This window comes from Sus scrofa, chromosome 8 (assembly GCF_000003025.6).
Source record: "Sus scrofa isolate TJ Tabasco breed Duroc chromosome 8, Sscrofa11.1, whole genome shotgun sequence".
NCBI lineage: Eukaryota > Metazoa > Chordata > Mammalia > Artiodactyla > Suidae > Sus > Sus scrofa.
The window spans coordinates 68,673,774-68,687,203 of NC_010450.4; the positions used below are offsets into that span (position 1 = coordinate 68,673,774).

General features: G+C 42.2%; 1 protein-coding gene across 1 annotated transcript in view; it reads right to left on the reverse strand.

The window, feature by feature from the left end:
* ADAMTS3 (ADAM metallopeptidase with thrombospondin type 1 motif 3) overlaps positions 1,294–13,430 on the reverse strand; it is a 273,471-nt gene continuing 261,334 nt past the window's right edge. Inside the window, exons 20-22 of the mRNA XM_021101423.1 lie at positions 9,796–10,003; positions 8,064–8,181; positions 1,294–4,042 (exon numbers count right to left, since the gene is read on the reverse strand). Coding sequence (XP_020957082.1) covers positions 3,486–4,042; positions 8,064–8,181; positions 9,796–10,003 — 883 coding nt within the window. The 3' untranslated portion in view covers positions 1,294–3,485. The remainder of the gene's footprint in view (positions 4,043–8,063; positions 8,182–9,795; positions 10,004–13,430) is intronic.

The window sequence follows — 13,430 nt, forward strand, 5'->3', positions numbered from 1 at the left end:
ACCAATTGGTGGTGTACTGCACTGAATAGCATCCTCCTGAATGTCATGTCCAAATGGAACCTCAGAGTGTGACACTGTTCGAAAATATGGTCTTTGCAGGTATAGTCAGTTAAGACAAGGAGATTCTGAGGAAGGGCAGGCCCTAATCCAATGACTGGCATCCTTACTAGCAAAAAAGACAGAGACATGGAGACAAAGAAACACACAGGCACACATCAGAGTGATGTACATACAAGCCAAGGAATTCCGAGAATTTCTGGCATCACAAGAAGCAAGGGAATAGCCTTGGAACAGACAGTTCCTCAGACTGTGGGTTGAAGTACACACAGGATGAGCTCATTGGAGCACAGGGCTTTTGGGAACTGAGAGAGCAGGTATGAAAGGCTGGCCAATGAGGATATTAAAATCACTGAGAATTAGAGCCGCAGTGGTGAAGACAGCGATGGCGAGGGATTCTCTTCCAGAATTGAGAGCAGTGTCCTGGGGGTGGGGGTGGAAGTAGGGGTGGGGAAGATGCCTGAAACAAGGTGAGGTGTGGATGGATGCATATGCAAACCTGGGTGTTTTGGAGTTCCCATTGTGGCACAGTGGAAACGGACCTGACTAGTATCCATGAGGACATAGGTTTGATCCCTGGCCTCACTCAGTGGGTTAAGGATCCCACATTGCTGTGGCTGTGTATAGGCCTGCAGCTGCAGCTCTGATTCAACCCCTAGCCTGGAACTTCCACATGCTGCGAGCAAGGCCCAAAAAGAAAAACAAACAAACAAAAAAACACAAACAACAAAAAAAAAAAAGGGGAAAAAAAAAAGGTAACTGTGGCCCAATAGTGTCTCCCATTGCACAATGGAAAACTGTCCTCTGGGATGTCTCGTTCTTCCCACGCTCCTGGGTCATGGTTGATGTGCTCCCACCGGCTGTCGGGGTTCAAAACTGATGACAGCTTTTCTTTAAAAACCACTGTAGGATTCCACATTTAAAATCACAAGCATCCCTTTTCCTTCTCATACACTAGCATTATTGCCACTTTTATCCTCCTCAATGTCTGTGGGATGGACTGGAGCAAAAAGCCACCCCTGTAACCTCTTATTTTCTTTTTAAAAAAATTTTATTTAAAAAATAGTATGATACACCCTGATGTCAGAATAGGAGACACTGTCACTTTATTTGAGCCTCTTGAGAGAAAGTCCAAGTAGCAAATGAACTTGATACTACTTTACTTTGTAGGAGGAAAGAACACATTTCCATTACTCAGTGATGAATCTAGTTATAAAATCTCAATGGAGCCAGGTCTATATTTTGTTAATGTTTTTATTGCTACGTGCTCCCAATACAACAAACAGCATCAGTAGTGTACACTTTGATAAAAAGGAATCTTTTAGCTTCGTAGAAAAGGAAGCTCCGAGATGAGAAGCATAAGGAGTATGTACATCTCTCCGGGAGGCGTGACCTGTGACCAGCTGCTTTCTCTGTGTCTCCCTGTGGACCCGATGCATGCACATGCAAGCAAACTAGAGAGAATTTCATTCTAGGGAAATTTTTAGAGGAAAAAAATAACTTCTATTTGAGGCTCAGGGATTGTTTTACAATCTGGAATTTACCTAATTCATTGGACTTTTGAAAGTCTTGCACAAAGTAGCAGCGATTCTTTGACGTGTGGAGTCAACAGGTGGAGCTGTTCTTATCACCTTAGTCAAAATGCAAACGTTCTCGCACATTCTGCGTCTTGAGAGGGTAACATGTCTACATTTTCGTCTGCATAATGTATTTTTAGGCAGTTCCGGAACTGACCTCAAAATCACTATACTGACAACACTTATCCTTCTTTTTTCTTTTAAGTGTAATTCATGAAGTGCTTTCACTGACTTTTTTCCCCTTAGTGTTTCTAATTCATTACTTCATTAAACAGCTAGCTATATGAGTCCATACTATTTTATATTTCACTGAAGGGGAACAAGTTACCAACTTTGCATCAACTACTCTAAAAATGCAAAAGGTTTGTATAGCATCAGTTCTGTTCAATTTTAGCTCTTTGATCTGGCTGCTGTAGTTTGCTTCGATTTCTCGTGATGCACAGACCAAAGCATGCATCTCTAGTATGTCTCTCTAGTTTACCAAAATATGCCATTGATATTAGCGTAAATATTTAGTACATAAAAATACTATCAAGAAAAAAATCAACTTTTAATAAATATCTTCAGTTCTGAGTTCTATATACAAGTACTTTACATCTACTCCCTGGAGAGAGCATTTCTGGCTTCACTGTGAGTAAGGTGACCACTGACATAAATTACTAGCACATTATTGCAGTCAGATGCACTGTGGTTGTGAACACTTGGACATGAACCATGCGGAAAATAAATATCGCAACCATTGACAAACGCTTTCTTGAACCTGCTTCTAGAACCCTAATGCCCTGCTATACTTGAGTGTTAATTCTAGTTCAAGGATGCTTTTCTTGGCTACCAACATACAAATGATCTCAAAACATGTTCCCTTTGTTATTATTACAGTATATCAAGAATACCTGTTTGTATATGTCAACAAATTAAAAAAAAAAAAAACAACACAAGAACACAGGACACTTCAATGATGTCTACTGAGGTCCTGGTAAAAAAAGGTTTCTATTTTGACTTGCAGAGGCTCATTGACTGTCCTCTGTTCTCTGTCGCTACAAGTACACTAAAACACCAATCTCATTCTCTTTGTTTAAAGGATGGCTGGTAAGAGGTAAGCTGAAATATCTATATCTGTAGCTTATCGGTTTTTTCTTTTTCTGTAATTTAGGTATCACACTGTTGATGGAACAAAACCACATGACAAAACCCTTTGTATTGTCAGTAGCGGCAATTCTATCTTCTTCTTTGTACTATTCTGCTTTGAAAATCAATCCATAGAATGTCAAATAAGGCAATACTCAATGACAGGCACCTAGAGCATCCAGAAATGTAATATAGTAAACAACATTTGAGAACACATCTCTTAAAATAATACTGATTTCTGCAATATACAGTATTTACACGACAGCTGCAAATCTGCTCATACAATATTTCTAATATAGATAAATAGCAATACAAGTCTAAGAATTCTTTGCTCCATTTTCGAAACCTTTTGTTAAAGTGTAAACCATTGGCACCTCTTTTTTATTTTTACTGTAACTTTTTAAAAACGAACTCAGCTGATAATGCACACCTGATTCCAGTCCCTTTTCCGATTTAAAAAGCGACCAACACTGTGAGCAACTTACTTCCCCTCTGTTAATAATCTTTGGTGCTTTCTTCCATTCAATTCTGGCAAACGAGTCAATGCACGACAAAAGGAGGATGAAAGCAACTAGAAAGTGAACCAGCACTTTTTGTTCTTCCACTTAACATAAATGAATTGACAATTTAGGTGATTTCCACTTTGAACAAGGTGTATGCACCATGGGGAGATGGAGCTTGTCTCCATTTTCCTCTGATTTCTAGCCTTCCAGGTTCACTTTTTCATCTTTCCAAGGTGGGTGATCTCAGCGGACGTCTCTTGTCAATAAGCTTTTCATCTTTCTTTGAGGTTCTTGCCTGAGAAGAAGCACCTATGGAATCGCTGGCTGCAAGGAAGGGGGTAGCAGACATTCGTGGAGATGAAGTGAGGTGGCCCCTCCTGGTGGGTGGGGAGGCCGGTCTCGGAGTCTTACTTTCTGCTGGCTGAGCTCTCCTCTGTAGTAAGTTAGCACCATCGGATTTACTGTCTGGCCTGAAAGCAGCATATGCATTTGGTCTGCCCACCGAGAAGATCCTACTCAAAGATTTCTTCTCAGCAGGAGCCTCTGAGTAGTGAGGAACCAAGGATGTAGGCATCACTAGAGATCCAGGGAGGTCACTGGGGTTGAAGAGAGCATCATCGTGAGTCTCAGCAGCTTCGGGAAGGTACGGCGGTGGCAGCGTGCCACTGCGCTTGCCACAGGACTCACAACATAACTTGTTATAACCTGGTATGGAGCAGTACCGCGCCAGTACCTCCATTTGACAGAATATGGACTTATCTCCCAAACATGGCTCATCTGCAAAGAGTAACAGAAAACAGAATGATAACTACATCTAAACATAAAAGGAATACAACGTGAATGGAGCTGGAGGGTATGATCTCACTTATACAATTTAACCTAATCAATTCCCAATCTAATCAATTGCACAATCTAACAAGACAAAACAAACAAATAAGAGTTCCCACTGCGGCTCAGCAGTAATGAACCTGAACCTGACTAGTATCCCTGGGGACGTGAGTTTGATCCCTGGCCTTGCTCAGTGGGTTAAGGATCCAGCATTGCTGTGAGCTGTGGTATAGCATGCAGACATGGCTCAGATCTAGCATTGCTGTGGCTGTGGTGCAGGCCGGCAGCTGCAGCTCCAATTTGACCCCTAGCCCAGGAACTTCCAAAGGCCACAGGTATAGCTATAAAAAGAAAAAAAAATAATTTCATTGAATTGACAGCACTTTATGTTTAAAAAGTACTAAAGAAACACTCATAAAACACTTGGTAGGTATGTACTTACTTTTTATATTATTTTTAAATTTTATTGATCATAGGTTATAAGAATCAGGTTTCAAAAAATATAGATGTTGAGCTCATGAAAATGTTAGTTTGTACTTATGTTCAGCCTTTCCAGGGCATGTTCAACGCAGAGCCCATGTGCATGGTCCAAATAGAAACCAATCCTCTATCCAATTTATAAATGCAAAGAACTGTAAATTGTGGCACTTATGTAATATAATCACTTAAAATTACAATGTAACATTGGGTAATTCTATGTTGCTAGGTAAGGAACCAGCTATAAAACTTGCCAAAGAAACTGAATCCTTTTTCTAAAGTTTGGGGGGGGGGGAAATGGAGGGCAAAGTCAAGAGGGGCTAAACTCACCACCTTTGTTAGTGTTACGATGCCATGTCCAGTCCCAAGCTGTGGGACCACCTGTATTTGCCTGACACTTACACATCTATGATACAGCATGTTGTGTTTGAATGGTTCATATTCACTAAGATGATCATCTGAGTAGGCTGCGAATGCCTGAGAATCACACTGATGGGTTTCACCTCAAGTTATCAATTCCTCATCCTATCTGAATTACTTTTTCTACACCTGTAACTTCCTATGCCTATAACATTTTCTTTTGGCTCAAGGAAGAGAATCAAGCATATTCTTGCTGACAACTGGGCATATTTGCAGAAATATATAGCTCTACCGGTTATTAAAATCAATAAAGCTTACTTGCAAAGTGTATAGCCTCCTGGCAGTAATGCCTACCTAAAAGTAAAATATTATAGTGACAGTAAACTAAACAGCTTCTGAGTAAATGTGTTCTTCTGGCTTTGACTTGCGTTTTGAACTTTCAAATATACTTTCCAGAGAAAAATGATTACATATTCAAGTCCTCTGTCTCCCCCTCATGGTCATACTTGTTCATGCCACCCTGCATTTCAAACAAAAATGTATCATGGAATAATTTATAAGGTTTCTACTGTATATATAGTGCAGGGAAATCTACTCCATACTCTGTAGTGACCTATATGGGAAAAGAATCTGAAAAGGAATGGATATATGCATTGCACAACTGATTCACACTGCTGTATAACCCAAAGTAACACACAACATTGTAAATCAACTATACTCCAATAAAATTTAATTTAAAAATTATAAGGTTTCTTTGGAAGTCTGATATTTCCTCAGAAAATGAGACATTTTGATGAAAATGATGCCTTGCCAATTTGATGAAACAGTGCCTTGCCAATTCTCTTGGAAAAAAGAAAGCACCATTCAACAGGTGCTGATATCCAATCAATGGCTTACTTTAGGGGGTTGCAGTCCAAGGAAAAGGCAACCCCTTCGGTCCCAAGTCTCAGCAGTGGGCAAGGTAGTGATCGCAATTGCCGTTAGGCATTGACATAGGAGAATTACTTGTAAGCAGAAGAAACTTTTGCGGGGCTTGGGGAGTGGTTAGTGAGAGGACAGAAGGGGGAGGTTGTATGGACAGAGAAGAGACAGCCTTGCAGGGGGGAGAGTAGATAGGCAGTGAAGCAATAGGAAGAGAGACAGAGGGCGAGAAGGAGACAGACATGAAGTCAGAGGGAAAGAGACTGGGAGAAAGAGAAAGCAGGGAAGGCAAGAGACAGGGAGAGACAAGGTGGGGGAGGGAGAGAGAGCTGTGGAGTGGCAGAGATGTGGGCAGGGAGGGGAGGAAGAGGGCAGAGAGAAAGGGAAGGAAGGGGGTAAGAAGAGATGTTAGAGAGAAACAGAAAAGAGAGAGGACCAGATGGGGAGAGAAGAGGAGAGGCAAACAGCAGGAGCGGCGGATACGGAGGTAGAGAGAGGAGGGGAGAGAGGGAGATGGAGGGAGAGCGGGAGAGAGGGAGACGGAGTTAGAGAGGGAGAGCTAGAAGAGAGAGTGAGGAGGGAAAAGCATAGTGACAGACACAGGAAGTGAACAACACACAGGAAGTGATGCAAGGCAGAGAGAAAGGGCGGAACCGGCAGAGGAAACTGGGAGAGTGAAGAGGAGATTCAAAATGAGATAGCGAGGGAGGGCGTGGGAGGGATCAGGAGCTTGGGTTATCGGATACAACTTGGAATGGATTTACAATGAGATCCTGCTGAGTAGCATTGAGAACTATGTCTAGACACTTACATTGCAACAGAACAAAGGGTGGGAAAAAAATATATACATGTAAGTGCAACCTGGCCCCCATGTTGCACAGCCGAAAAATAAATAAATTAAAAAAAAAGTGAGTGAGGACAGACAGGTGCAGAGAGAGACAGGAAGGAGGAAGGTGGAGATAGAGAGAGAGAAACTCAAACTGTTCAACAAGTGTGATTTGCTTTATAGCATAAAATTGAATAACACAGGTGTCCCTGCCTTAGGAAGATTTCACTTATGATTTCTGGACTTTATCATGGTGTGAGAGCCATATGCACTCAGTGGAAAGCGTACTTCGAACGGTGGATCTTTTCTGGGCTACTGATAGGTGGAATGATCCTCCCTCCCTTGTGACGTTGGGCAGGGCTGCAGCCATAGCCACGGTCATGAGGCAAACCACTTACAACCATCTGTGTGCCCAGACAACTGTTCTGCAACCAGTATAGTATTCTATAAGTTATATGAGATATTCGACACAATTAAAAAACAGGCTTTGTGTTATATGCTTTTGCCCAACTGTAGGCTAACGTGTTTTGAGCATGTTTAAGGTGAGCAAGGCTATACTGTGATGTTTAGTAGGTTAGGTGGATTAAATGCACTTTTAACTGATAGTGTTTTCTTTGTTTTTTCTTTTCTTTTTTGGCCATTTCCCTGTGGCAGGCACAAGGAAGTTCCTGGGCCAGGGGTTGAACCCATACCACAGCAGTGACGACACCAGATCCTTAACCCACTGAACCACCAGGGAACTCCTGACTGATAGTATTTTCAACTTAGGATGAGCTTATCTGGATGTGCCTTCTTTGTAAATCAAGGAAGTTCTGTACTTTAAAATAAAGAAAAGAGAGTCTGCTTTTGCATTATAGCAAGAGTAAGTGAGGCAAATTTCAGCATATGTGCAAGGTATCTATTTTGAAAGCACAAAATCTGTGGAAATGGATGGGTAGATAGTGGAAATGGCTTTGTTAATGACATTTATCATCCCCAGTCTAAACTGAATGATTTTGGTAAAATATTACAAAACTTGTATGTTTGTGCTTTTGATGATGATGTGAAGTTATATGCAAAATCAGAGAAAATAACTCCTACTAGAAACACAAATTGATAGATGCTACATACACGTGCCCTGGCTCTCATCCTAGCATTACCGCCTCCTAGGAGCCACAGAAGCTGCAGTGGTTATGATAATTCATTGAGGGGGAGGGAGGGAGGCACACTGCTGCAAGCACCCCACCTTAAAGACCTGTATTAGGCTAAGACTTCAAGGGTGCTTTCCTTTGATTACTTGTCAATAAGCAAACGGAGATTCCAGATCTTGTCCTGCAAGGAAATTCTGCTTTCTGAGGCTCAAAACTCTACGATCAGAACAGTAAAATTAATCAGTGTCAGACCTACCATTACAGGGAGGCAGCTGACAAGCTCGGACCGACTCAGGCTTTTCACCGTCGCAGTGGTCGCCCACCCTGCAGAGGACCTGCCTCACCTCGGTCCCTTCACCGCAGGTTACTGAACACTGCAGAAACAAAGGCTGTGATTACAGGCATTTCTACCCCAGGGCTGTCTGTCTCCCTTTCCCCATGTGCACACAGGAGAATACATGCAAGCACACACAGCTCAAGAGTTCATTCTCTCTGACATGGTGTGACAGTGACTTTGGAGAAAGAGAATCCTAGGTTATCCCTGGCTCCATCCTTTACCAGCCTGGGAGCACCGCTTTTATTCTGAAAGCATCATTGTTGTAGGACTAAATGAAGGCAAAGGACACCACGTATGTAAAGCAGTTATGCTTGGTGCACAGTATGCATCCGAAGCCACTGTTCTTTGCAACACCTGCTGCAGTTCCTAAAAGCAGTAGTGGAGCCACTTCAAGGGAATCAGTTGTGGACTGAGCTTCCCATTGTCCCACCTTCATCACAGACAGCAAATTTACTGACATCTGTGTTGGCTAATTAAACCTCTTTAAAACCCTTACTCTAGTCCCATAAATTTATTTCTTTGAGGAAGGGGCTAACTGCTCTAAAACGAAGCCCAGAAATGGCCATGCTATTGATGTAGGCAGGCGCTGCAGGGGAGGGATGCCTTCCCAGAACTCTGAGGAGACTGAGACAGGGATTATCCTTATGGTCCCTGGAAGGTAAATTTTACCGGCCCATTTCTTCCCCGTCTGCTCTCTCCTTCCTCCTTTGTTCTCCATTTGCTTCTTGCTGCTCTTTCCTACTCTCCACTCTTGTATGACCCTGTGATTCCTCATTTGGTGTCGTCAGAAATATCAAAGACCTGTGCTTACCACAGGCAACGAGGTACCAATTCAGCCAGTCACCACACAGACAGCATTTGCACCAGTGCTGACTGGGTGCCGGGGAAGCAAAGCACATAGTTTTTGAGAAATGCGCGGACCAGGGGCGAGCACAGGCTCAGACACAGGAGCTCCACGACGCTGCTGGGAGGCCTCTGCCATTTGCATGTGTGGACTGACAGCAGGAAAGCAATCCTTAGAAGGTACGATTTGAGAACATGAAGTTGAGCCTTGGTGGATGCCAGGGGAGGGCAAGCCAGCTCAGAAGAAGGAGGCTCGAACTGGCATGGTCTTTGGAACAATAAGAGGTTTACTCAAACCAAAACAAAGAGTTGGAATAAAGACTGAATAACAAGAGCTACCATGGGATTTATAGAGGTGATCATTTTGCAATATATACAAATAGCAAATCGTTAAGTTGTACACCTGAAACTAAGATAATATATCAATTATACCTCAATAAAAAGGAAAAGGAGAAAAAAAAAAAAAAAGGCAGAGTTAGGTGGTGCCAAAAAGGGCAGGGCCCTGTGTTCAGGGCCAGGGGTTTGGAAGTATCCAATGGTGTAGGCCACAGAAGGTCAGTCACCTTTTAGGGGCTTCCCTGTCACAAAACCCCCAAACATGGTTTGCTCCCATCAGCTGATTTTACCTGCAGGCACTGTTTTAAAACACAGATTTTTCCTAAAACCTCCAGGTGCTTAGTGATTCCACAAGATGTGACATTTTCTCAGGTCACACAAAGCCTACTGGATACTGCAGCCAAATTAAAATAAGCTTCACATGCTTACTCACATACACACAGACGCATGCACACAGAATTTGCACACCCACCTCGTTCCACGGCCCTGTCTTCCACTGGGCGGGGCAGGGCACCCTGTTACAAGGCCGGCGGCTCTCAGGACGCTCGCCCAGGCAGTACTTGCTGTGCACGGAGCGGTTAGTGCCATCGAGGAGCGGCTGGAGGCAGCGTACCGTACGGAGCTGATAGCCCGAACTGCCGCAGGTTTTGGTGCAGTGCTCCCACTCTTCCGTGGCCCAGCTGCAGGGGTGTGGGTTAAGATTGAACATGGTAATGGGGTTGGAGGGGGCATGGTGTGGCCCTTCCTGCACAGCAAGGTTAGCCCTTTCTGCTCTCTGAGCGACATGCCCCCCAGGGGGCGCGCTGCTGTTCCTAGAAAAGTCTTAGAACTTCCTAACAATAATAGGCCTGGTGCTTCTATTTTTCAGGTTTTGGTATTTTTCTGCCTCCCAGTGACTCTGAGACTTTCTCTTCTGAAGGATTAGCTACAGAGGTTTCCTGAAACTCATCTTAAAGCTGTCCAGTTAGATGCAGGCATGATGGCAGTTTTCAAAAACAGCACCAACTCATTCTCAGCCATCTTGCCCCTGTGGTGTTAAACACCTAAAAGGGAATCAAAAAGGGCCTGAAAAAAGATAAAGTCCTGTGCATCTGGGCTTCCATGAATGCACCCAAAAGAAATATTTCCAAGGAGGTATTTTTGAAAAGATTTCCCCAATTTTAGTGTCAATGTCAGGGCCCCAGCACTCTGTAAATTTGCTATGCATACATTATTACAGAAAGCTCTCCATTACATATGTCCCAAAGGGCTGTCACCATTGATTCCTTCCAGTTAATCAATCCGTCAGTATTTCATAGAGGCATACTATTGTCCTTTCCAAAGTTACTTTCCCTTCATAGCTTTTTTTTTTTAATTTATTTCTGTATATATGGGGCATCAAAATATAAACAGGGTAAGACCTTTGGCGGTCTTTTTACTCTTCAGAGTTTAAGACTGCCAGAGCTTATCAACTGGCAGTAGAATGGGTTGTGGCCACTAAGAAATTTGACTCAGTTTTGAAGGCGTCCATGGTGACTCTTGTTTGAAGACAGGTATTACTTGAGAAGTCTACATTTCATAGTCATAGATACTTTTGGTTTTCTTTATTCCCTAGTGAAAGTCCCAGATGACAATAAAAATAAATCAATGAAATGGCATAAAGGCAAAAATGTTGGCAAGGAAGTTATCACAAGATCATTTTTGAACCTCAAAAGCAGTTGGACATATAGCAACGAACTCAGCACACCCAAGAAGGATAGAGTCAAATAACAGTATAAGCTGAGAAGCAAAGGGGCCTGACTGCAAGAACTTTGGGAATGTAGAAATGATTACTGGCCTGGAGGGAAAGTGTGGCTGTGGACGTGGAGATAAAGGCAAGACTAAAAGCAGGGGCACTGATGGAAAGTCTGTTTGGAAGGAGCCAGACCTCCTGGTCCTTAACCCTGGTCCTTAACCCGCCTGGTCTAACCCAGAAGAAGACTTGATCGTTATCCACTGCACAAGTTGAAGCAGACTTTTAACTGGTAGATAACAGACATAGTCAAGAGAGAAAAAGCCCATAGAGAAAACAGAGGGCTATGTTAAAATCCACAAGTGGAAAGGTGAGATGACCCAAAGGCTTGCATCTCCTAGGCAGGAGATTGACTCTGCTCTATGGAATATGATCATTTCTTTAGAAAATCCCTAAATATACAAATAATTGAGTATCTTTCAATGAAATAGTCCTACCAATTCACCCTACAATGAAGCCCATAAGCAAACAAGTCTTGATAATAAGGAAGCTTCCAGCCAGAGATTTTTGGTTTGTTTTGTTTTGTTTTAGGTTCACACCTGTGGCATATGGAAGTTCCCAGGCTAGGGGTCAAATCAGAGCTGCAGCCACCGGCCTACACCATAGCACTGCAACGCAGGATCTGAGCCACATCTGGACCTACACCACAGCTCAAAACAATGCCAGATCCTTAACCCACTGAGCGAGGCTGGGGATGGAACCCACATCCTCATGGATACTAGTTAATTTTGTTACCGCTGAGCCACAGTGGGAACTCCCCCAATCAGTCTTTTAATGCTGTATTCTTTTTCTCTTAGTTTTACTGATAAATAACTGATGTGCAACACTGTATGAGTTTAAAGTGTACAGCATGATGGTTTGATTTACATGCATTGTGAAATGACTACCACACAGGTTTACTTAAACCCATCATCTCAGATAGATACAATAAAAAGAAAAGAAAAAAAATCTCCTTGTGATGAGAATTCTCAGGATTTACTCTAACTTTCCTATGTATCATATAGCGGTTTAATGCTGCATTCTCTATACATGTGAACAACCAATGATCACCAGACACAGAATATCTCTGAAACAAATGTTGAAAGAAGGAAAAAAAAGAAACAGGAGAAATAAGGCACAAAAAAGAAATAATTTTAAGAGCCTAAAAAAGATTAAAAAATACATTACATCTGTGGAATAAGAATCAAATATCTTTAAAAAGGCACATTTGATGAACAAAACAGCACTTGGATATGAAAGCTCTCTTGGATATTGATAACATAGTAGCAAAAATGGAAAAATTCAGCAAAAGGAACAATAAATAGCAGAAGAGAAAAGAAAATTAGATCTGTCCAGGAAGCCTAACTACAAATTTTCCAGGAAGAAAAAATACTGAAAATTGAAGGGGAAATTTTTCGAAGAAAAAAATACATGAAAATCTCCAAGAGGCGAAAGATACTAGTTTTGCATTTTAAAAAGTCTACAAGTATGCAGCACAATAGATGAAAAAAAAAGAACAAAGTCAATTTTTTCACTGAGAAATTTCAGCACACTAGGAACAAAATGATCCCACAAACATTGAAAGACCGAAAAAATAGGTCACACAGAAAGAATTGAGAATTAAAATGACAAATGACTTTTCAACAGCAACACTGGAGTCTAGAAAGTAATAGAGCAATAATTTAAAAATTCTGAGGAAAATATGTTATAGTTTGGAATTGTACACATACATGTGTGTCCAAATGATTGAGAGTGAGAGCAGACAAAAGAACTCTCATGTGTCTTTGTCTTTTTTTTTTTCTTTTGTCTTTTTAGGGCTGCACCCACGGCATATGGAGGTTGCCGGGCTAGGGGTCAAATTGGGGCTGCAGCTGCCAGCCTACACCACAACCACAGCAATGTGGGATCCGAGCCACATCTGTGACCTACATCACAGCTCACAGCAATGTTGGATCCTTAACCCACTGAGCGAAGTCAGGGATCAAACCTGGGTCCTCATGGATACTAGTCAGATTTGATTCCACTGAGCCACGATGGGAACTCCTTACATGTCTTTATACTTTAACTTATGTACTTTTCTTGGGCTACAGGAATTTAATTCTTACATTAAAAAAAAAAAGCTACTTTGTATAGAGTTTTTTCATGAAGCTATGGAGAGATATGACCCACCAGAAGAAGTGAACACATCAAATGATAAGAAGAGGAATGCAGAAAGCTGGAGCTCCAATACAAAACAGAAGAGGTAAGAAACCTTAGGGGAGTCGTAAAAAGAAGTCCCAGGACAGAAGCTGTATAGGAGCTCAGGCAAGAGCTGGAATGAAGAGAACTCTCTGAGAGATGCCTCTAAAAAAGACACA